At 35.8% G+C, this 23,149-nt stretch overlaps 1 protein-coding gene across 1 annotated transcript; it reads right to left on the bottom strand.

Moving 5' to 3' along the window:
- Nucleotides 1-8,245: 8,245 nt before the first annotated feature.
- Nucleotides 8,246-12,437, bottom strand: LOC131427622 (protein ref(2)P). Its single transcript, XM_058590992.1, has 5 exons — nt 12,281-12,437; nt 11,876-12,220; nt 10,822-11,332; nt 8,827-10,283; nt 8,246-8,757 (listed from the first exon to the last, which is right to left on the bottom strand). Exons 2-5 carry the CDS (start codon nt 12,054-12,056, stop codon nt 8,612-8,614), a joined length of 2,295 nt encoding a protein of 764 aa, XP_058446975.1. The 5' UTR covers nt 12,057-12,220; nt 12,281-12,437; the 3' UTR covers nt 8,246-8,611.
- Nucleotides 12,438-23,149: the final 10,712 nt, after the last annotated feature.

Raw genomic sequence — 23,149 nt, 5'->3', positions numbered from 1 at the left:
AGCCATTTCGCTTCTACCTACAAGCCATTTGGCAAACACCACACTTGAAATTGAAATTTGTTACATTTGAAAAGGACACCGTGTTTCTTAAAACTGCTTTAACAATTTCTATCATTTGAAGATTCTGTTGACAGCTGACCAAATGCGTACACTTTAGCTGTACCGGTTCCCAGTTTCCGATTCCGGAATTACCGAAAATAGTGATCACATATACCAAAACGAAACTCATTCCGATTCCTCAGAGATGAAGATATACCGATTTTTACAAAGTTAGATTCAAATGAAAGGCATTATGACCTCAAAAAAAGCCTGATCCAGATCCAACTTCCGTTTCCGGAATTAAAGGATAATGGGTTTTTAATTTTTTAAACCGTCGTTTACACACTTAGAAAATTTCGCAGAATTTGGTAATTTTTTACCGAATTTTCAACAGCTGAACCTTCGGTAATCAGTTTGGTAATTAAATTGATTACCGATCGTTCGGTAATTGAAATGTCAAACAACTACCGTAAACTGTGAACCAATTGGATCTAACTGATTATTTGGTAATTTTTTATTTGTTTGTTTTGCTTTGGTTAACATTCTGGATTTTCGGATTTCAAAAAACAACACAAATTCACAAAAACGAATGAAAGAAATTCCAACCTGTTGTGGCTATGGTTTTATTCCACAATAAAAATCAAATTAAATGTTCCGGCTGATCGGAATTAAAGCTTGCTTGAGATAGAATTGGAACAAAGACAATTGCCTGTATTTCAGTTATTTATTAATGAATTCAAGATCTTTTTTTATGCAAATGTAGCGTTTTCTTCATACTTTTAATAAAAAATACGGACGAAATTATTCGTCACGGTTTCGAAGGAATTCTCTAATTTTTCCTGTAACACGACTCATTAGGCGGCGCACATCTTCTTCGTCCATCGTTTTAGCTATCTTATTCCACCAGGTCGTCATCTGATTGATGCCATTGACAACCTTTCCATTTGCCTTGAGTCTCCTCTTCATGATTGCCCAGTATTTCTCAAAAGGGCGAAACTGGGGGCAGTTGGGTGGGTTAAGGTTTTTCGGAACAAACTGGACCCCTTTCTCTGCATACCACCCGCTTGTGAGGAATTCTGGCAACCGTCAGAAGGCTGGCTGCTGTCAAAATTGTCCAGGCGAAATTGCGTCGTTATCTCTCGTCGTTATGTCTTGTTTATTTCCCTCCTCTTTCTTTTTTTTTTTATTCGACTTCATTTGATATTCGTCAATCCCGCGTGTACGTACAAAAAACCAATCTTGAGACGAGGTAACTGACATTGAAATATGGGTATGTTTGGTAGTGTGAAAGCAATGTTATTGGCAATAACATTTTCCATGATTAGTATATATGAAGGCAAGAACTTATTGCCTTTCATATGTATCTTTTATTGAAAAAATAAAACAAAGACGCTTAAAATGTGGAACCGATTCAAAACGGTTCTGACAATCTTGTTTGGCAAGAATATGACAGAAAAGAACCGTTAATAACCGCTAGGCGAAATTCTCTGCCGGAGACGGTTGTTGCATTGTTGCCAGACTGGCAGACATAGCCAGCCGTCTGGGGGAAAATCTGCCCGCCGCGTACAAGTGGGTATTCTTGAACGACTTTACTGTAATGACAGCTTGCCAAATCTGGCCAAAACATTACGGGATGGTCGTGGGATCGAATGAACGGCAAAGACACTCTTTTTGGTATAGTTCCGATGTCATTGTCTTATTTGTAACGAAAACTGTCGTTTTTTTTTTTGCCACAGCTGCAAATGCCCTGCTAAATCATAAATTTTCTTGCAAATTCGTCGGCAAAAACAAATTTAAATTTGGTTGGAACATCCCCCCGAGCCGTTACCAAGTAAAATTTTTGATTTGGGATTTGCCCGAAATCAGCCTTGACATAGGTTTCATCGTCCATCAGAAGACACCCGTCGAACTTGATTAGCACCTGGTCATATAGTTTCCGAGCAACAATTTTGACCACACTATTCTATTTTATGGTCCGATTTGGCTGTTTGCTAGCTCGATACGACTTGATTCCTTCCCGGAGTCGAGTTCTCCTTACGGTACTATAGGTCCGACAGATTAGGATTCCTCTTAATCGTCTTCCAAATCTTACCACGCAGTTTCCGGTCGACAGTTCCACCGACGACACGACCTGCCACTCGTCTATTAAAACTGTATCACAAATTTAATTACCCCTCAGTAACTCGTAATGTCAATATGAAGTCGTTCGAAAAATATATGTTACTGGCAACCAAGACTAAACTGTTGTTTTCGAATAACAGTTACCTTCACCGTGGCTACCGGTTTCGGTAATAAAAACAAATAAATTTCGTATAAATTTGTAGAATACAATTTGTGAGAAAAAACACGGTTTTTTCTGTATGTAAACCAATAAAATGAGAAGATTGTGTAAATATCGATCTGCTCATGATGTTTCATGAAATGTGGAATTCTTCTAATACATACATTCACCACGAGCCAGTATTTTGATCGAATCAGAAATCAGAGTGAATATATGTATTAAAAAAATACATTGCATGAAAAATAATTTACAGATCGTTATTGTATGTCTGATAATCATCTTCCGTTTATTAAAGAACCGTTCCAGAAAATTTATTGTTAAGGAGTTTGTGTCCATATCTCAATTACTGCACATATTTGTTGGTTTTATCAAAAACATTTATAATATTAACAGTAATAACAGTATTTTAATTCAATATCTTAATTTATATCATTAATCTTCATCCAATATTATTTAAATGTGATATCATGTTGTCAAGAGAAAAGCTCTCGTCTCATATGAAAAATCGGTATTAGACGAATATCCATTTCGAACTGATATGCGGAAATTCTTGAAGAGCAACAATCAGTATTTAATTTTGCCATCTTTTTAATTGATCCTTTAAAGCTTATTTTGCGAAAAAAAATAACGCAAACCAGATAATTTGAATTACTTTAAAATCCGAGATTCATCTGAAGTTGCCTAGAAAGTTTTAAGAAGAAATTATACGTTTGAATAATGTTGATGTTTGAAGCTTTTACCTTCGGGTAATTGAAGTACCGGACTCTGGTTTTTTGGATGTAACGCACGTCCCCGAAAGGTCCGTTAATGAAATATCACTATAGTCACCGATGGGATCGAAACTGCTAATTTGTTGAGTTATCCGACTGGATGACGATCCCTATCGAATTTGAATCTTCCGCAATAGAGGAAGCAGTCGGTTGAATTTGAATGAAAATTGAAAAATTCTTCTCGTTACTTGTTTAAGTTGTTTATGTTTATTTGAACTTTTAAAGAGCCTTGGTAACAAGCTCGTAGCAACCAGAGCAGTGTTGCTCCAGAAGATTATTTTTATCATAACCAAGGGGTTGCTCAATTTATGGTAACTGAAGGTGAATTGTTAACAGACACTTTTAATACTGATTTTTCTTTGGAGTGTCTGGTCGTGTCGTCGGTTCCACTTCGACGATTGGCTTGAGGCTTCCGAGTTGTCGTCAATGTTTCCTTATACCGTTTGATAACGCGCCATAAGGTATTTCTGGGCTAGCTGTTAAGCTAGCCTAAATGCAGACCACAATGGATTTTCCAAATAACCGTGCACAATTTTTTCCCTTCTTTCGGCTTCCATGTTGATTGTTTACAAAGTACAGTCGATTTGCGGAATGTCAAAAATCATACGTGAAGCTGACAAAATTCCCGACACGTGGGCGCCAAGAACTTCCAAATCCGTCCACCAGGAGCGCCACAATATGAGCGCAAGTTTGTTCCAATTCTAAATGAAGCAAGCTTTATGAACGCCTTCCAAAACACTGCACAATCCGTCGACTCCACCAGAAATTACTCTCGAACGATTTGTGTAGGCAGCCAGGTGATACAAATTTTTTTTCTGCCTGGTAAGTAAACAAAAAGCTTTGAATGGTTCTATTGTTTTAAAAACTTTTGCACCTGTACCTCAATCCTTTCGATGAACTCTTCAAGATTTTTTTCGTTTGATTAATAAAAAACCTTACTAAAAACTGTTTGACAGTTAGTTTCATGACAAACAGTTTTCACAGAAGTTCGGTTATTGGAAGATAATTTTACCATACGGACAGTATGGTTTTTACCGTATTCGGCAACTAATCAGATTTACCGTATGAATTGTATATCTATTTACAAAATTCTGTAATGAAAATTTACGTAAGACTGATCGTCCGGTAAAAATTGTTCGGGAAATGTGAGAGCTGGATATCTTGTTAATATGGTGTCTTTGCAGACACTAACATCAGTGGACTTTTCTCTGCTCCAAATAAAAGAATAAAAGATTCCTAAAGATTCCGTATAGTGTAAAATGCTCCTAAAATGCATGTACAAAGTTACCTGCGCCGTGGTTGTGTTAAATGCGCAGGCAACTTTGTACATGCATTTTAGGAGCATTTTACACCAGACGGCGCTTTTGGTGTCACGGGTTGCTCAACTGCATTACTATTGCACTGGGAAATCTACGTTTATTATAAATAAAATAAACGCCGGTGTTCATTTGAACTACTCTACCAAGAAACACATGTGCACAGTATTGGCACATTGTCGCAAAGCTGATTTACCGGTAGCGACACCTGCCAATGAAAAATGGAGCCAAGAAAATCCTCCCATTCGGAAATTTTCATATCGGCAGTAGTGATTTGCAACATTTTTATCGTTTATTCAATAGTACAAATAGATATCAGCAATAAAAGTACACTCGGAGTAGAAGAAAATCGATTTCAAAGTGATTACTACTACTTTTTTTTAGTGTAAACTACGATTAAACATGGGAAATCTTCAGAAATGTGTGAAATTGGGTAAGGTTAGGTTATTTCGGATCAACATTTTTTTTTAAACAGAACCAGTGTAATGTTGATTTCTCGAGTACTAGAATGTATAGCGATCAAGTATTATTTATTTTGGATACTTTATTTGTTATTTCCAGGCATTTGAAAAATGGTATCAAATCAAGTTTAATGCACTATTCTGAATAAACGATAGATTTCGTACAATGAACTACGATCAACATTACCACCTCAGAGTAAAAACTTTTTCTTCAACTTCTACTATGATTTTTCAAATGAATTTTCACGTTTTCAAAAAAAATCATTGAAAAGGTGGAGTAATTAGAAATTTTCCTACCGATTTGACAGCTTTTGCTGAAAATACCATCTCTAAACAAGCAGCGCCTCTACATTTCAGTTTTGCGACAATATGCCAATTGGCAACGGCAAATTCATGTGAAAAATCATAGTAGATGCTGAAGAAAAAGTTTTTACTCTGAGGTGGTAATGTTGATCTTAGTTCATTGTGCGAAATCTACCGTTTATTCAGAATAGTGCATTAAACTTGTTTTTATACCATTTTTCAAATGCCTGGAAATAACAAATAAAGTATCCAAAATATATAGTACTCGATCGCTATACATTCTAGTATTCGAGAAATCAACATTACACTGGTTTCTGTTTAAAAAAATGTTGATCCGAAATAACCTAACCTTACCCAATTTCACTCATTTCTGAAGATTTTCCATGTTTAATCATAGATAAATAAACACTAAAAAAAGTAGTAGTAATCACTTTGAAATCGATTTTCTTCTACTCCGAGTATACTTTTATTGCTGATATCTATTTGTACTCTTGAATAAACGATAAAAATGTTGCAAATCACTACTGCCGATATGAAAATTTCCGAAAGAATCGTCTTTTTCTTGGTTCCATTTTTCATTGTCAGGTGTCGCTACCCGCATATGCATGGCTGTCAGACGGCTGACTAAACGCTGCCAGCTGGTATAATATAGCTGGCAGACATTCTGGTGACCGACTGCCTCACCGCTGGCAGTTATACAACTCAAACGATACAACCGTATCCACCAGGATTTTTCCACATTGAAATCTTTGACATTTTCAGCGAAGGTGAGAAGATGAAAACGCTCGGCTAACTTAGATACAGGCGACATTGTTATGTCAAATAGGATTTGACAACCGTCACTGAATCAATTTTGGTAGCCGTCTGGTGGCCATGGCTGCCCAGGTAGCCAAAACGCTATGCGGGTACCTGTAAATAAGCTTTGCGACAATGTGCCAATCGGTTTTCTATGGTTTTATCTAGCTCAAAGTTCACCAATTCGAAAATATTGTCAAAAAATCAAAACTGCTCATCAATACTTTCTCTCCAGAGAGAAACTGTTAAATATGTGCAATGACCTCTGCAATGACCGCTTGAATTTTTCGAAAAACTCGGACTCAAGGTATCAAGCCAATTGGATTGATGGTATTGACAATCACCCTGATTCTGTAATCCGACGTTTTTGTGATACGAGGAATCTACACTTTCGTTCAAGGTAGAAATTTTGCATTCTTTATTCCGTTCGACTTGTATAATTCAATCGACTCTCGTTCGGGAACATTTGAAATTTTGAACACTAACCGTCAAAGTAGTCAACATTACTTACACGTTCTTTTTCTTTTTATATTATTCATTTCATAGTAAACGAAACCGTCACATTTGTATAAACAAATTAGAACGATTCTAAACCGAACAGAAGTAATACATACGCAAGTCGATCGAGTAATGTTTGAAAATTGAACAACTCGAACGAATGATATTCGAGTTCATATTCAACTCGAACGGAATGCAGAATGGAAATTTCACATTCGATCGGAATATTTCGAATCAATCGACGTACAGAATAGGGGTGAATACTTTCCCACATTATCGAAATGACGGAATGAGCAATGAATTCTTACTCGACTGCATGATTTTTTAGTGCTCGATCGGTTCAGTGCTAGAATTTTCGCCTGAGTTGGCTGCTCGATCAACCTGATTGACAGTGACATTATAAATGTCATTGAATATTCGCTCATTTTATGAATGTGTTAGTGTGAAATTTAAGCGACTTAAGCCATTTCACTACACTCCAGCTAGAGGAATGGATGATGCTGACTAAGGTAGGCCGTTTTGTTAATTTCCAGCGAATTTCAATAGTTTATGTTGGGATTCTAAGAAGAACTGGTTATTTACTAGTTCTGTATATCCGAAAAACATGAAGATTTAAATTTGTATATTCAGTTATATAATGTTTTCGTTTAAAAATAAACTGAAAATCAGCACGAAAACGTGCAAAATCAGGAAAGAAGAAGAAGAAGAGACGAATTGACAATTCAGTCCGCATCTTCTCACTCAATTCCGAATGATTTCCGAATCAACCGGTTGTTGGCGAACCGGTTCATTCGGAATCGGTTGTTGCACTGGAGTTGGAATTGATTCGGAATCCATTATGATTTCCACATGAAATTCCGAATGAAAATTTCTCGCCGATTCGGAATTGATTCGGAATCCATTCGGATCTGATAATGTGGGAATTGGATTGACAATAATATTGTCACGTGTAAAGCGGCCCTTACACGAGGCAATATTATTGTCAATACAAGGAGTATTGACAATATTTTTGATCGTGTAATGGAAACTTCATTGGATTGACGAAAATATTGTCAGAAAATCAAATCTGCGCATCAATCCGACAATACTTTCTTTCCAGAGAGAAACTGTTGAATATATGCAATGACCTCTTCTCGCAATATTTTAATGTTCAGTTGCAATATTTAAAGCCCCAAACGCTTGATTTTTTTTGAAAAACTCGGTCTAAAGTTATCAAGCCAATTGGATTGATGGTATTGACAATACTTCGGATTGACAATAATATTGTCACGTGTAAGGGCCGCTTTTCAGTTCTAGATGCATAATTTGTCACTTTTAAAATTAATATCTGGAAATTATAACAAGACAAACTGGCAGCCCCAGCAGCGTTTTATGGATGATTCAAACGATCCGTCTTCTTCATGTGGCTGAATCAGAATCGTCATTTTTCAACTTCACTTAGCACACGCTTTCAGAATGGCAAACCGATTCAACTCAATACTGATTTTTAAATGTATTTTTGTATGCACTTTTTTTTAATCATGATAACTCGAAAACTGTAAATTGTACAGAAATGGTGTCCAAGAAGTTGTAGAGAATCGATTGGACACTTTAAAAAATATATGCACTGTGAACAGGCGCGTATACAGGGGGGTGTCAACACGTAAATTGTCTAGGTAATGAAGTAATTCTCGACATTTCTATATAGAGAGCAAACTGGCAAGTGAACTGATGATAAAGAGCTATGAAATACTAGCTGATGCAGAGGATGTGATATAACAAAAAAAAACCAACGGAACAAAGTTCTTTTATTGTTATTTATTCATTTTACGTTGAATTATTAAATATGCAACCAGTATAGTTAATTTATAAGCCAGCAACTGAATTTACTCATCATGTTTCGAGTAGAAAACGTGTGACAGTTCCATGAATTCAAAATATTTGCTGCTGTCATTACAGAAACAAGAAATAAAATATGCACTAAGTATGTAGCATGAAGCCTAACATCTATCACCTTTTACTGTAATATTTATAGTATTATATTGTGCACATAGTGTGTCACAAAGGTTATCTCTTTATTGCTATAATCACTGCACTCGTACGAAAAAGATCGTAACAAATAGTGTATTTTAAAAGGTTTGTTTTAAAAATCGTCACTTTGTCCAATGCTTAGGGATTAAATTTGTGCGGCGTCAACAAGTCCAATGCTCGCGGAATATCGCCGTTAACGGACTCCAACAGTTGAACCAGCCAGCCTCCTTCATTGCTGAAACCCATAGCGATCATAGCATGAACGGCATGGTTGATGTGGGATCCTAGAAAGAAGCATGATACTTGATAAATAAATATTTCCTAGCAAAATGATCTTTCGGCTATTAACTTACGAGAACTGTATGTGACAGGCTCCGTGCCGGATGAAGCACGTGCTGGAGCCGGCATCGGGATAGCCGTTTGAATCGGTTGGGATGAAGTTATTGTTGCGTTCTGTGAGCGGGTTCCTAGCGGATTCCTAGCTGCCATCCATTCATGGACAAATGGATGAAACCTAGATGCTGCAACATTAGTCTGGACAGAAATTTGTGGTGCATTTGGTGACGGTAGTGGGATTGCAGTCGAAGTTGGTAGGTTCACCGACGCTGGCAAAGGGATTGCAGTTTGAGTAGATGGTGGTGGCGTTGTAGCTGTGGCAATTGTTGGTGTTATCTTATTTTTAGATGTTTCAGCTGCCTGCATTTCGGCTTCGATGTGTTGCTTCAAAGCTTTACCCAATTGTTCATAATCGATCGGATTTACGACGTTTTTGGCCGAGGAAGCCGAAGAGACCTCGGGAACAGATGCCGGAGTAACGGGTGTTGCCGACGCTTGGCCTATGGAAGTTGCTTCCGCCGTGACATCTTTAGCGATTTCCACTGGTTTGTCTTCATCGTTCGGAAGATCAACCAGCGTCCATTTCTTTTCAGTTTTTTCGTTATTTCCGGTTTCATTATCACTCAATAAGGAAACACTGCTAACAGATAGTGAATCGTCATCATCATCATCATCACTGTGCGTCATATCCATTTTTTGTCCTTTCTCGGTCAAACTTTCAGCGAGTAGAGTGGCCTCCAGTTTTTGTCTCAAATCTGCAAATGGATCAATTTCAGTTGATTTGTTGCTCGTTTGAACAAGTGATGAAGTTTGACTCGGAGTACTGGTTGTTGGTGTATTAGCCGTTTCAGTAGTTTTGTCCTGTTTCTCCTCCGGTGGAGTCTGCGTCTGGGCAGGCTTTGGGGCAGTACCGTTGCTACGAATTTCAATATTCATTCCAAGTGGGTCCAAAATCTTTGAAAATGTTTGATTAATTTTCGAAATACTTTCCGGTGTTGGAGACAACCAGGAAAGATCGAGAACTTTCTCGCTTCGTGCTGAATCATTGGTGCCAGCTGACGAAGCAGAAGTCTCTCCACGATTGTCACCGGTTGTCACGTTTGTCCCGGTCTTAGCAGAAGTAGATGCCGATGCTGTGGCGGCATTAGCAGTAGACGAAGTACTTGTGGTACTTGCATGACTTGTCGCCGCAAATACAGGACAGTTGGCCATTGTGGCACGAGCGGCCTCATGGGCGGACTCAGCAGCAGCTGCAGCTGCTGCCGCCGCAGCATCTGCTGACAGAAAGGCTGAAATGTTTGCCGGGTCAATCACTTGATTAAGCAAATGGGTAAAGTTGAAGTGATGTCCTGATCCGTGCCCGTACCGAGCACTGCGACGCTCTTCGGCGCATTTGGCAGAGCGTTCCCGGCGATGTTTGCGTTCTTTGCGTTCCTTCTCTTCGCGCTGCTCACGGGACTCCTCGCGGTCCTTGCTGTAAAAAAAGAAAAAGTTGAGTTTGAACCTTTTAATTTTGTATGGTAGTCAGTATCTAAAATACTTCATATTGAACTCTAGGTTCAATCATGGGCTCGAAATTTATACTCGTATCAAATTAATTGATAATAATAGTAGGTATTTTTAAGCTAGTCACAAAGTCTTGAATTGTAATTTTATGTTGTTTTTTTTTTGTAATTCATGGAAAACATGAAAAATTAGTACTTTTATTTATTCGAAAACTAAAATCACAAATCATTTTCATTAGCTGGCAACAATGTCATACTGCTACATCACACATCCATACTGCAACATCACGTCCATGTTGCAACATCCTACATTCATGTTGCACAGCAGCTAATGAACCTTGAAGCCACCGATCAATGAAAATAATAGTCATGATTTTGATGACTAATGCCATATACATAAAAAAGCTGTCTACGATTCGTAAGACTTTCTTACACTAGGTAAATCACACGTGACTCACACTGTTATCGCTTCACTGAATAGCAACAAAACAAAACAATCAAACTCACCTATGTCGGCGATGATAACGCTTGGAGCGTTTGCAATTCTCGTACTCGTTTTCGCGCACATCGGATGCATTCGCAAATTCCGATTGAGAGCTAACTTCAGTAGCCATACCACGCAGCTTGTCAAATAGACGAAACGGTCCCCGACGACTAATCTGCGGTGTTGGGATACGCACCATTAGATGATCCTTGTGACGATACTTTGCCTCGCAACGCATGCACAAATCATAGTTGAAACATTGCAAGCATTTGTATCGATGACCCCGAATGGTATCATCGCACACATCGCAAACAATATTTATGTGAACGGGAACATCCTCCGGGAGAGTGGCCGCAGCATCATCCCTGGGCGCTGAACACTCCTCCATCGGTGCGTCTTGCACTGAGTCCTGCTTCGGATTATTGACTCCTTTAACGTAAATGCGACGCTTCTGAACTCCACCGGCACCGCACGAGTCCATATAGTCAAAGTAATCCGCATGGTTCAGAATGGTAATCTCGTCTCCTTCATCATCTACAAATTGAATTTATGTATCATCAGATTGTTAAATGATGGTGAATATTATGTAAAATTTAAATTCTCGAATTTGTAACCTTTTTGTTCATTTTAAAGCTTCAACAAATCTAAAAAAATCCCTCATGTCCATAATCCGATATTCAGTGTGATTTTCCGATAAGCTTTTTATTGTTAAAACAACTAGTGCCATTTAAAAATTTAGGATGAAAACTTTGTTATCATTATTTACATTGATATCATTACGCAGCGAATGTGTTAAACTATGTTAAATTTTGTTCTAAACCAATTCTACTTCTGACTAGTCGGATATTTTTCCTAGTGTTTTGCATTCATACGGTTAACAGCTAATTTTTTGTTCAATTTCCAAACCAAACACTTTAGCATATACCCGTTACATAAAACAAACAAAAAAGTCGGAAACACTGCTGTAACATATGACAAAAGTAAAACACCCTTCCCCTTCTTTTATACTAATAATCAAAACAAAGAAAATGCGCAGTTATGAAATTTGTAACTTTTTCATCGAAGCCGATCACTTACCAATCCAGAAAAACTTGATCTCATCAAATTGAAGCAGACTCGGGTAACGGGCCACAATTTCATTTTTCAAGTTCTCGTAGTTGTGACAAACTTCCCGATGTCGACTAACAGACATCACAAAATTTTCTTGGTCACCAGATTTCTGGTAGATCGTCACTTTCAATGCCTCTGGAAACACCATTTTGTTTTTTTCGTCGGTACACTTTTCCTCTGGCTACTAAATATATTCACTTTTGTCGTACACTTTAGCAAAACTTTCCGACTTATGTTGTCCTTCAACAGCTGCGCTTTTCAAAACTTTTGCTTGGTCTTCCGTTCACCGTCTTGATCCGAGTGAGCTTGGTTCTGCAAATGAGCTAGTTTTATTGAAACGAATTTCACAAGAGCTCTCACTTTTTGCACTACCCAGAAGAAAGTGTTGAGAATACAAATGGTTGTATTGAATGATGGAGAATGATAAAGCAGAATTAGAAGATTTCAACTAAAACTAGCAGTAAGCCAATGACAAGCCGAAAAAATTCACTTCCAGATACTTCCAGCACTTACACGAGAATGAATCATTTCTAGCAAAACAGCCAAGTGCATCAAGGAAAATAAACTCGACTCGTTCCAAACCCGGGTTGCCAAGAACAACATGTGTAACAACATGTGAAAAGAGAAAATCGAGACAGCTTCAAACAAGGCTTAAACACGGAGAAAAAACTATGGTATCAACAGCTATATTTTTTGTTATTTCAATCGTTCCGGGTTATGTGACTAAGAATCGAATTCCTTCTCTTAAAAGTTATATTCCAAATTCATGAACTGGGATTTCCTGCATGTTGTTGAATTTTACCGTAGGCACTTTAGATGACATGATTGATAATTTAGTCGATAGTATTGGTTGATAAAAATTGTACCTGGAGTTTTAAATGATCTACACTCAGACAAAATGATCTTAGAAAGTCATAAGAACGAATTATGACTTTCAGACATAAGGATTGTAATTGTATTCTATAAGTTTGTCTTATGAGATAGAGGGGAAATTTTTCAAGATTTCAACATTAGATGTTCATAAGATGGTCTTATGAAATTCATAAAAATGCTTTAATGGACTTCATTGACTTCGTCTTATAATGATCATGAGGTACTATCATGAGTTTTCATAAGGAACACATTTTGACATTTGATTTGATTGATTTCAACTGATTGTGGTTTTTGAATTTTTAAAAACATTCGTGGTTTGTATTATTTATTTGTGTAATAGTAACAATACCAATGTTCTCATATTAACATTTGTCAATAAACTTAAATACTACATAGTCTAAAGTAATACATTCCTAAGATTTCGTGTACTGAAATTGGGGATTCGTCAATTGAATTCATATCAATAATAATCATTGTCTCAGATCTCTCATTTACCTTAAAAGCTAAAAAATTTTCTTCATACTCTCCTATTTCTCAATCTCTATCAATTGAATGGATTTTATCATTTTGTCTTATGAATTCTTTAATATCAATAAGCTCATAAATCTTATCTGACACTGTAACAAATTGAGCTGCTTTATAAATAGCACATCTGTATTGAATAGCATGAGCGAACGATGAATTATCTGCAAGTTTAATCGGACAGTTATGATCAATTTTAGAATAATAATTTCAAATCGAGCCACTGAGCCAAGCTGACTAATACATTTTTGGATATCCCTGATATTTTGACGGGTAAAAGTGTTATGTTTATGCAAATAGAACGTAGTTTCTACGTATAGTGGCAAATAAAGTAATTACAAAGGATCGACATTTTTTCTTATTTTTGAGGTAATCTACCAACTTAACTTATTCACAGTCTTCCTCTAAAGGGTCCGTTCCGTAGACAAATTTCTCTGGAAATTTCCAGAATAATTTTGATCTCCAAGAAACAGGTAAACGCAGTATAAGTTGTAGCTTCAATATTATGTCGGTTCCTCGAGAGATTGTGAATAGCTGCAGCTATTCACAATCTCTCGAGGAACCGACATAATACTCAATGGATTTATATTCTACGTAGCATGTTTCGGACAGGAAGTAGAACAATATTCAAAGCATGGAGCATATGAAGTAGTCGCACATCTGAAAACGAACGAAAATCGAAAATATAAAAACATTTGAATGTTCTATATTCGAAGTTCAAAGTTTAATATTTGTTTCTTTGCTTAATTTTTAAATCTTATTAAACAAGTATTCAGGGTACAAGCAAACTAAAAATAACTTAAAAGACTTTCCAAAAAAAGTATGAGTTTTAGAAATGTTTACAGAAAACTCTCATGAAGGCAGATTGATATTTGAGCAATTTTATTCCATCAATAAAACAGCAACGTAACATCATAAAACTACTACTCACCATCAGCTTTGCGATGTAAGTTGCCAAATGCTTAAATATTTGATTCTATTTACGGTACGGATCAGCCGGATTTCCAAGTTCAAGTTTGCGATAGTCGATGTCCAGCTAGAATAATAAAATGCCGATTCTCCTGCAGGTAAGCAGTTGTGAGTGACTTCTTCGCGAATACTTTCATTCACAGAACCTCCAGCGTTGATTTGTTCTAGCTATTTATTGGCTCGTAAACGTTCATGATCATCCGTATACGGTCCTTCGTTTTCGACTATTGACTCAGGAGTATTTACAATAAACGGCTTTTCTTTTAAAAGCCGGGTCCGGTCGGTGTTGTTAATTCATCAACGGTTTGACGCGTTGCATCTCCATTCGGGTGCTTTGATTTTACGTTTAAATTCAAAATTCAGTTCGGATAGTCGATTGGAAATGAACTGTTCGCCTGGTTTTGTAAGGTCTATGGAATCTACATTAACTATTTCTGAATCATCATCATAACTGATATCCATGCAGATCACCTCATTAACTCCCTGAAAAAAGAAACGATAAATTCATGTCTGATTTTTAATATTACTTACATTTCTTTGTCGCCAATCAACTACCCAATTCCAAACTGCTTCGCTACGTAACCAACTGATAGAAATTTGAAGGCGGTAATATCTTCCTGCAAATTTCTGGTGCGCCACTAGGTAAATCGTTATGCAAAAGCTGCTGGTAAATAATGATTCCTTTCACTTTTGCCATCCTTGTCAAGACTGAAATCATACGACAAAATTATGACATTTTCACATCACGGACTATTGATGAAATATATGAAACGAATAATTACACTATGCATAGATAACAATTAAAATAATCATAAGACTGTTTATGAAAATCTCTATTTCTTAATGGAATTGATTTCTACTTCGTTCATAAATCCTAGTCTTATGAAACTCTTAATTGCTTTTTCCTCAGTGTAGGAATCGACGAAACGACCTCGTATACTCGTATATTAAAACCGACGACACGACCAGGCACTCCGAAGAAAAATCGAAATAAAAAGTGTCTGTGAGTGATTTTCCGTCAGTTGCCACAAATAGGCATTCTTTTTAGGCAACACTGTTCTGGTTGCTATGCGTTCTTTGTCAAAGAACCGCATATATAGAAATAAACAAACAAACTGGAAAACTATCCCGTTCCATTGTCAGTAGCCACGAAAATGCAAGAAAAAAAACGTGATTAATCCACCTAGCAGTGAGATGATACCTTTTTTTTTTATCAATTCGCATGTGTTTTTTGCATGAATATTCTTCGGTGTTTAAGTTTTCATTACATTATTTTAATGACCGTCGTTTTAAGCGACAATTTGAGATTGTAACCACTCATTACTCTGTAATGTCGAAACTGCAAATACAATCGAATTTAAATCTAGAAGTGTGATAATCGATTAAACATGCCATGATATGTAAGTTCCACTTTAGAGTTTACGGTAATCTAAGGTACTTCCAGAGCCGGTATTCAGGAACCAGCATAACCCAAACCGATTCGTATGGCCATATGACGAATAAATTACAGTTTTGAGTACAACTTTGAAGCTTAATTGGATAAAATTCATTAATTTTTGTATGTATGTATAAAAGTAATTAATTTTGTATATAAGTTTAATTCAATTTGAATTTTTGTTTCTGAAATTTGATTAGGCTTTTTTGAGAAAACGATTGAGCTTTGAGAAACGATTTTATACTGGAACCGGAATTCTAAAATCGGTATTGCCGAAGTCAGATAAATTCACCTGAATAGCTGTATAGTTTACATTTGTTTCAAAATATTTGAAAATCAGTGAAGACATCAAAGAAATCATAGCATGAATTAAATTTTTAGGTGCCTTCTGAATCGACAACTGAATACCACTAAAACTGAAAAAAGTTAATTTTTTTTATCGACTATCCAAATCTGCTAACCCGATAAACCTGATTAATTTATGTGGAATAGACATTTTTATACTAATCACCCTGTATCCACGAAACCGGAAGTTGGATCTGACTGAAGAGCTAGATGTTTAAAAGAATCTTGAAACTTTTCATTTGCATCTTAGATGATTCTTAGATTTCATTTGAATCTTAGATCGGTTCAGCCATCTACGAGAAGAATGAGTTACACAATTTTGATTTCGTTTCATATATCATCCTGTAGTTCCGGAACCAGAGGTCCAAACATAATTCAGGAACTTTGTTTGGGAGCATACGAATTTTCGTATGAATCTGAATTTGTAGAAAAGAAATTTTCCGAGAAAATTGAGTGAAATTATTTGTCACACACGCATTTGCTGATCTCGACGAACTGATTCGAATGGTATATGGATGTTATGTTCTTCCAGCATTTATTGCTGTAAGTAGTTTAAAACAATATAATTAAAAAAAAATCTGCCATTATCTGGTTAATATATGTCATATTCTAACGATTATGTTGCCAAAAACGAGCCGTGCTAAAATCGGTCCGAGGCAAATTGTCATGAAAAAGGATGCTGTACACAGTTTTTTGGTACTTAGAAACAATTGTATGTAACAGAATAGAAAATCGTGTTTTCCGTTGCTCCCAAGCATTGCTTTGTCATACAGCGCTCAAAACTCCTTTGCGACTAGTTTGATCAAAATCGGTCCAGCCATCTCTGAGATCTCGACCTCTTAGTTGACAACACACATACAGACACACACACATACACACACACAGACATTTGCTCAGTTCGTCGAGCTGAATCGATTGGTATATGTCATTCGGCCCTCCGGGCCTCGGAAAAATTTTCGAAAGTTTGAGCGAATTCTATACCTATTTTTTATATATATAAAAAAAGGTAAAAGGATTAATTTCGGAATAAAGCGATCTATTCTCTTGTGTGCAGCCACCTATTTCCAAATCTGTTGCAATAATATGGACACAAGACGAAACTGAATTTATTATAATGTGTATTTGCTAATAATCAAGAAAAATTACTGTTTCTAAAACTAAAAAAAAAATCGTGGAGCAGGATGTTTATTTCGTTTATTATGCATTCAATTGAGACCAAAACATTATTTCGTAACACTAGAAGAACCCTTACAGAAGTTTAAATCAATGGGAAATGAACGATAATGAAATTGCTGCGTTCTGTGATGTCGTTTTGAAACACCAGTATTAAATTTAAGCTATTTTCAAATATCCTTCAAAAATTGAGTCAGTAACAATAAAATGCATCTATTTATGTTATTTCTCTGCTAAATCATGCTAGAAAGCTTGATTGTTTTCCATGAAGATCTTTATTGGAGATGCGTTTCAAGTCTTCTCAAGAGAATTTCCAAGAATTATCCAGATGTCATACTAAAACTATTCTAGGGTTAGCAAAAGTCATAAAACAAAAGTTTGTCTCAATGGCGCGAAAAAATAGTAATGCTGATGATACGATCTTAGCAGAAATTCTTAGTCGCATAATTTAAAAATTTTATGAAAAATATGCAAAAGTTTCAATTCATTATTGAATTTTTCTAATGGTATGAGATGATGATGTAGTTGATTGGTAACTGCTTTGGTATCAAATTTCCGGTGCATACAATTACTGGTGGTGCAAATAAAATAATATAACTTATCCGTATCGCAAAAACATAGCGTTTCACTTAACTTTTAAGGGCCGATTCTTGTTTTTAGGCAAAGTAGTAAAATGCGCGACTGGTATATATCGATTCGGAGTTAGTTTTGTTTATCTACATAAACATGTTTATGAATAACAGTATCCAAGGTATCTGTTATTCGAAATCAATAATTTATCAAATCGAGTTGCCAGTTTTAACAAATTTTCAAGTAATTTCGTTCTGACATTTCGAGTTACTGAGGGGTAGTCAGATTTGCGATACAGTTTTAATAGACGAGTGCCAGGTCGTGTCGTCGTTAAAACTGTATCACAAATTTAACTACCCCTCAGTAACTCGTAATGTCAAAATGAAATCGTTCGAAAAATATAAGTAACTGGCCACCGAGACTAAACAACTGTTGTTTTCGAATAACAGTTACCTTCACCGTAGCTACCGGTTTCGATAATAAAAACAAATAAATTTCGTCTAAATTTGGTGAATACAATTTGTGAGAAAAAACCACCGATATGTCAACCGATAAAATGAGAAGATTGTGTAAATATTGATCTGCACATAATTTTTATTGTAATTTGGAATTCTTTTAATATGTACATTCACAGCGAACCTGTATTTCGATCGAATCAGAAATTTTCATTTAGTCTTTCGATCGAATTCGAGTTTTTCATATAAAAACAACACTCGGTTGAAATATATGAATTGAACCTCACATTCGATCGAAATGCAGAATCGGAGTAAATGTATGTATTTAAAAATTCCATAATGCGTGAAAAATAATTGACAGGTCGTTATTGTTTGTCTGGTAATCATCTCCCGTTTATCAAAGAACCCTCCCAGAAAATTTATTGTTAAGGAGTTTGTGTCCATATCTCAATTACTGCACATATTTGTTGGTTTTATTATGAACAATTTTGTATGAAACATTTATAATATTACCAGTAATAATAGTATTTTAATTCAATTTCTTAATTTTTATCATTAATCTCTTTCATCCAATATTATTTAAATGTAATATCATGTCATCAAGAGAAAAGTTCTCCTATTTCAGTCTCATATGAAAAATCGGTATTATGCGGATATCCATTTCGAACTGATATGCTTTAAAGCTTATTTTGCTAAAAGAAATTACGCAAAGCACATAATTTGGATTACTTTAAAATTCGAGATTTCATCAGAAGTTGACTACAAAGTTTTGAAAAGAAATTATACGTTTGAATGATGTTGATGTTTGATGCTATTACCTACGGGTAATTTAAGTACCGGATTCTGATTTCTTCTTTTAGAAAAGTATGCAAATACACCATACAATAGACCTCTTTTCGTAAGGAAACTTGGATCGTGGCTTGGAAATCTGAAAGATAGTGTTAAATTGTCGGTCACTGCTAAAAAAATTTATTTACATAGCATATGTTATCAATCCAATGGATATAAGGCTTGTCCCCAAAAGATCCGTTAATGGAATAATACTGATGCAATAGTCTTCGATAGGATCGAAACTGCTAATTTATTGAGGTATCCGACTGGATGACGATCCCTACCGAATTTGAACTATCTTCCGAAATCGAGGAAACAGTCAGTTGAATTTGAATGATTTATGTTATAGAAGAAAATTGAACATTTCTTCTCGATACTTGTTTATGTTGTTTATGTTTTTTTAAACTTTTGAAGCGCCTTGATAACAAGCTCGTAGCAACCATGGCAGTGTTGCTCCAGAAGATTATTTTTATCATTACCAAGGGGTGGCTCAATTTATGGTAACTGAAGGTGAATTGTTAATGGGCACTTTTAATACTGGAGTGCCTAGTCGTGTCGTCGTAGGAATGTTGTACCAATAGTCGTCTCATTAGTAGAGTCACCGTGTTATTTTACCGATTACTCAACTTTCAATTAACGAATTGTGATAAAATTGAATACAATAATGTTTGCATTGGATCTAAGAAGCAATACCGCAGAAAAAATAGTTCGAAAATTATAGCTTCGTAAAAACTCGATGCGGATGCTCCTAATTTCATCTTACTACTGAAGTCAATATATCGAACAGAGACAACAGGTCACTCTAATTAATGGGTTTTGTATATGAGACGATTACTGGAGCTGAGATAAAAGGGAGTATCCTATACCGTATATTAGTGAAAATTTTCAATATCAAACGCAACAGTTCAACAAGCTACACACTTAAATTTTATTGCTGAATCTCGGCTACGATTTATTTTGTTGAACTAGTGACAAAAGAATATCTGATTTCAAATTACAAACATTGTTGCTTGAAGCTTCAAATTAAGAGATTTGATTTTACTAGTTTGTTTTAAGAAATATTTTGTTAAAAATAACAAATATTTTACTTATGCGTTCCAATGTTGCTCGAATATCAAAAATACAACGAATGTCTATGATCATCGCTCGCTTTCCTTCGCCTTTGTTCGATAATCGTTCTGGTATTCGGACTTGTCCGTATATTCGGACGCGAACGAAGCCGACGCTACTTCGTTACTTGCACGAATATCTATTCCTTGCAGTTGTTATTCGCATTGGACATACCCCCGAAAGACTTAACGCGAATATCGAACGAATATTCATACAGCGATCAACGCCAAACCTAATTCGCGATGATCGTTCGTGCTGTCTTTGAAACATGCAAATTAAGATGTTTCCCCCCGCACTATTACCATAGTCTTATGTGTATGTGATGAACCATATTCCAGCATTCTCCCATTACTGCTACCCAACGAGATATGATGAATTTATTAGATGAAGAATGCTCCGCGAAGAATGGAAACCAACGATCTTCGCCGTGACCCTATTCGAACCAATTCGAAGAATAAAATAAATGAACGAATGACAAACGAATGTATAAAACGAACATGCACGATGTATACCAGCAGCGAAGAATGGATTAGTATATTCGGGTTCTCTACGATTATTGCTTATTCCTTTTGCACCCTTCTCTCTTTCGAGCAGTGAATAGTTCAACGTTGTTCGAGACTGGCATATTCGAAGGCAGTATAATCACAGCAAGGATGCGTGAATGAATTAGTTACACGAAGAATATTTGCAACATTGATGCGTTCCTGTCAATTTCTTGACTAACAATTTCATGATAAATTTAACTTTCAAAAAAAGTTTAAAATGAATTAGCTTTAGATAAAGGTAATATTATTAGTTCTTTGAATTTATAAACTTGGCAGTTGAAATGAACGATAAGATTCAAACCTAAATTAATTAGTATTTCAACATACGCTTCTGTTTGTTGAAATCATACATTTTTGTTTATCATTATTCTTGCAAAAAGATTTCTTTCAAACTAGTTTTTCAAGGTTAATTCTTAAACTAATTTTATATCGATTTTTATCCATTTTCAAATTGTTAATTGCTTTCAATAGCTGTTGGGCCTTTTTGTCGAGGGACGAGCAAAATTATCACATGTCACAATCAATGATTCGGTGCTCCATTAATCTGATCAAGATAGAATTCCTTCATCAAATATTTTCTGTAAGAAACGTGTTATGTAATGTAATGCAAGTTTAGTAATATTTTGAATTATCCATACATACACTTGAACTGTTAAAAGACCCCAAGGAAACGAAAGAAGAGAGAAATTCTCTGGTTTATAAGAAAAAAACTGATACGGTTAATTCAAACAATAAACTTAGTTGTCATTATACAAATAAGATTATTTTTTATATTAATGTAAAACACGATTGAATTAACAAATAGGTTGTCAATAATTTCAACTTCATTTTTGTTGACATGTAATAAATGGCTGATTTATTTCAACGATAAAATCTGCCGAAACAAGCTAGTTTTTTGTTAGCCAGGATGAAAATTTGTCTTCAAATCAAATAGATATAATTGTTGATGTATAAGGGAGACATTGGTTCAAAACAATCATATTCTAGCTTGAAATCAACAGAAATCATATTTTAAAATCAACGGACTGTTTTGTTACTTTAAACAAGCACAATTTCTCTGCGTGTTATTTACTGACAAGTTCAACATAATGTTATGCCAAACTTCGAAAAAGTACGCGCTTTACTGAGATATCAGAATATTACTTTAACGAATTTCGGAAAGTAGTATGTGGATTACTGGGCAATCAGCAAAATGTCATGTTGCCGATCACCTTCGGCATTTCAAAATGCCGAGCTCGACAATCGGTTTTAAGTGTGTACTTACACATATGAGCAGCAAATAATGCGAATTTTTTAACTGTGCACACAATGCTTACGTTGATTCAAACTAATGTTTTAGGTTGATTTGATTGGTAGTAATAAATTTCTATGAATTGCATTTTTACTATACTCAACAACCTCGATAGGCATTCAGAGAACTATTCTCAGCTGTAGGGTAACAGAGGTGTTTTAGCCACTTCATATATTTTGAAAGAAGATATGTTTTTCGGGTTTGGGTCGGATACGGGTGCCGATTTTTCCATTTTCTACAGGTACGTGGTGGGTTTGCGTTCAAAAATTTGGTCGAGTTCGGGTTTTGGGTTCGGTTGTTCGAGTTCGGTTCGGGTACGGGTAATTTTTTTTTCGATCTGGTACGGGTCGGGTTCGGGTTTGAAAAAATGCTTACCCAACCATCTCTAGTATAAGTACATTGAAAAACACTGATATTTTCCGATCTCGTCGAGTTGAGTCGAATGGTATATAGTAGAGATGGTCTGGTAGGCATTTTTTCAAACCCGAACTCAACCCGTATCTGATCGAACATAAAAATCTTTTACCCGTACCCGGATAGAAACCGAGTTTAATTTTTCTTTCAAACCCGAACCCGATCCGTATTCGAAAAAAATTGAAATCTTTACTCGTACCAAACCCGAACCCGAATAAAATCCCGAAACCCAAAAAAGCCCGAACAATATTTTTTAACCTGAACCCGACCAACATATTTTTTTCTGTACCCGAACTCGACCAATACCCAACGGGTACGGGTTCGGGTCGGGTTTCGGGTATAAATACCCGAAATCCGACCATCTCTAACTTACACTCATTTGAAAGCCAATGTAGAAAAAAAACACCGCCAAAATGGTCTGGATTTTTATCTGGTCTTATTAAGAAATTGTACTATATTTACCGATCAATGTATGATAACTCGATTATTCAATTATTGAACTATGAAAGGTATGTAATTGGCCTATCGGCCAATAAAAATATTTGGCGAATATTTAATTATAAATGCGACGATGTTTTTCGCTCAGTGCAAATGGAAACTTGGTGTTGGTGAACAAAATCTTAGCGTGTAATTTCCAGTACATATTTCCATTACGAGTTCATTTCTGATAAAAATGACGTTTTCGAATTCCTTTGATTGACAGAAGCA

This window comes from Malaya genurostris, chromosome 2 (assembly GCF_030247185.1).
Source record: "Malaya genurostris strain Urasoe2022 chromosome 2, Malgen_1.1, whole genome shotgun sequence".
Classification (NCBI taxonomy): domain Eukaryota; kingdom Metazoa; phylum Arthropoda; class Insecta; order Diptera; family Culicidae; genus Malaya; species Malaya genurostris.
Note: the sequence above shows the minus strand (reverse complement) of the source record. Positions and strands in the feature narration are given on the sequence as shown.

Coding starts and splice junctions, on each gene's coding strand:
- LOC131427622 (XM_058590992.1), bottom strand. CDS start 12,056: ATGGTGTTTCCAGAGGCATTGAAAGTGACGATCTACCAGAAATCTGGT. Junction 11,333..11,875: donor GATCAAGTTTTTCTGGATTG/GTAAGTGATCGG, acceptor TTCAATTTGTAG/ATGATGAAGGAGACGAGATT. Junction 10,284..10,821: donor CGTTATCATCGCCGACATAG/GTGAGTTTGATT, acceptor CTTTTTTTACAG/CAAGGACCGCGAGGAGTCCC.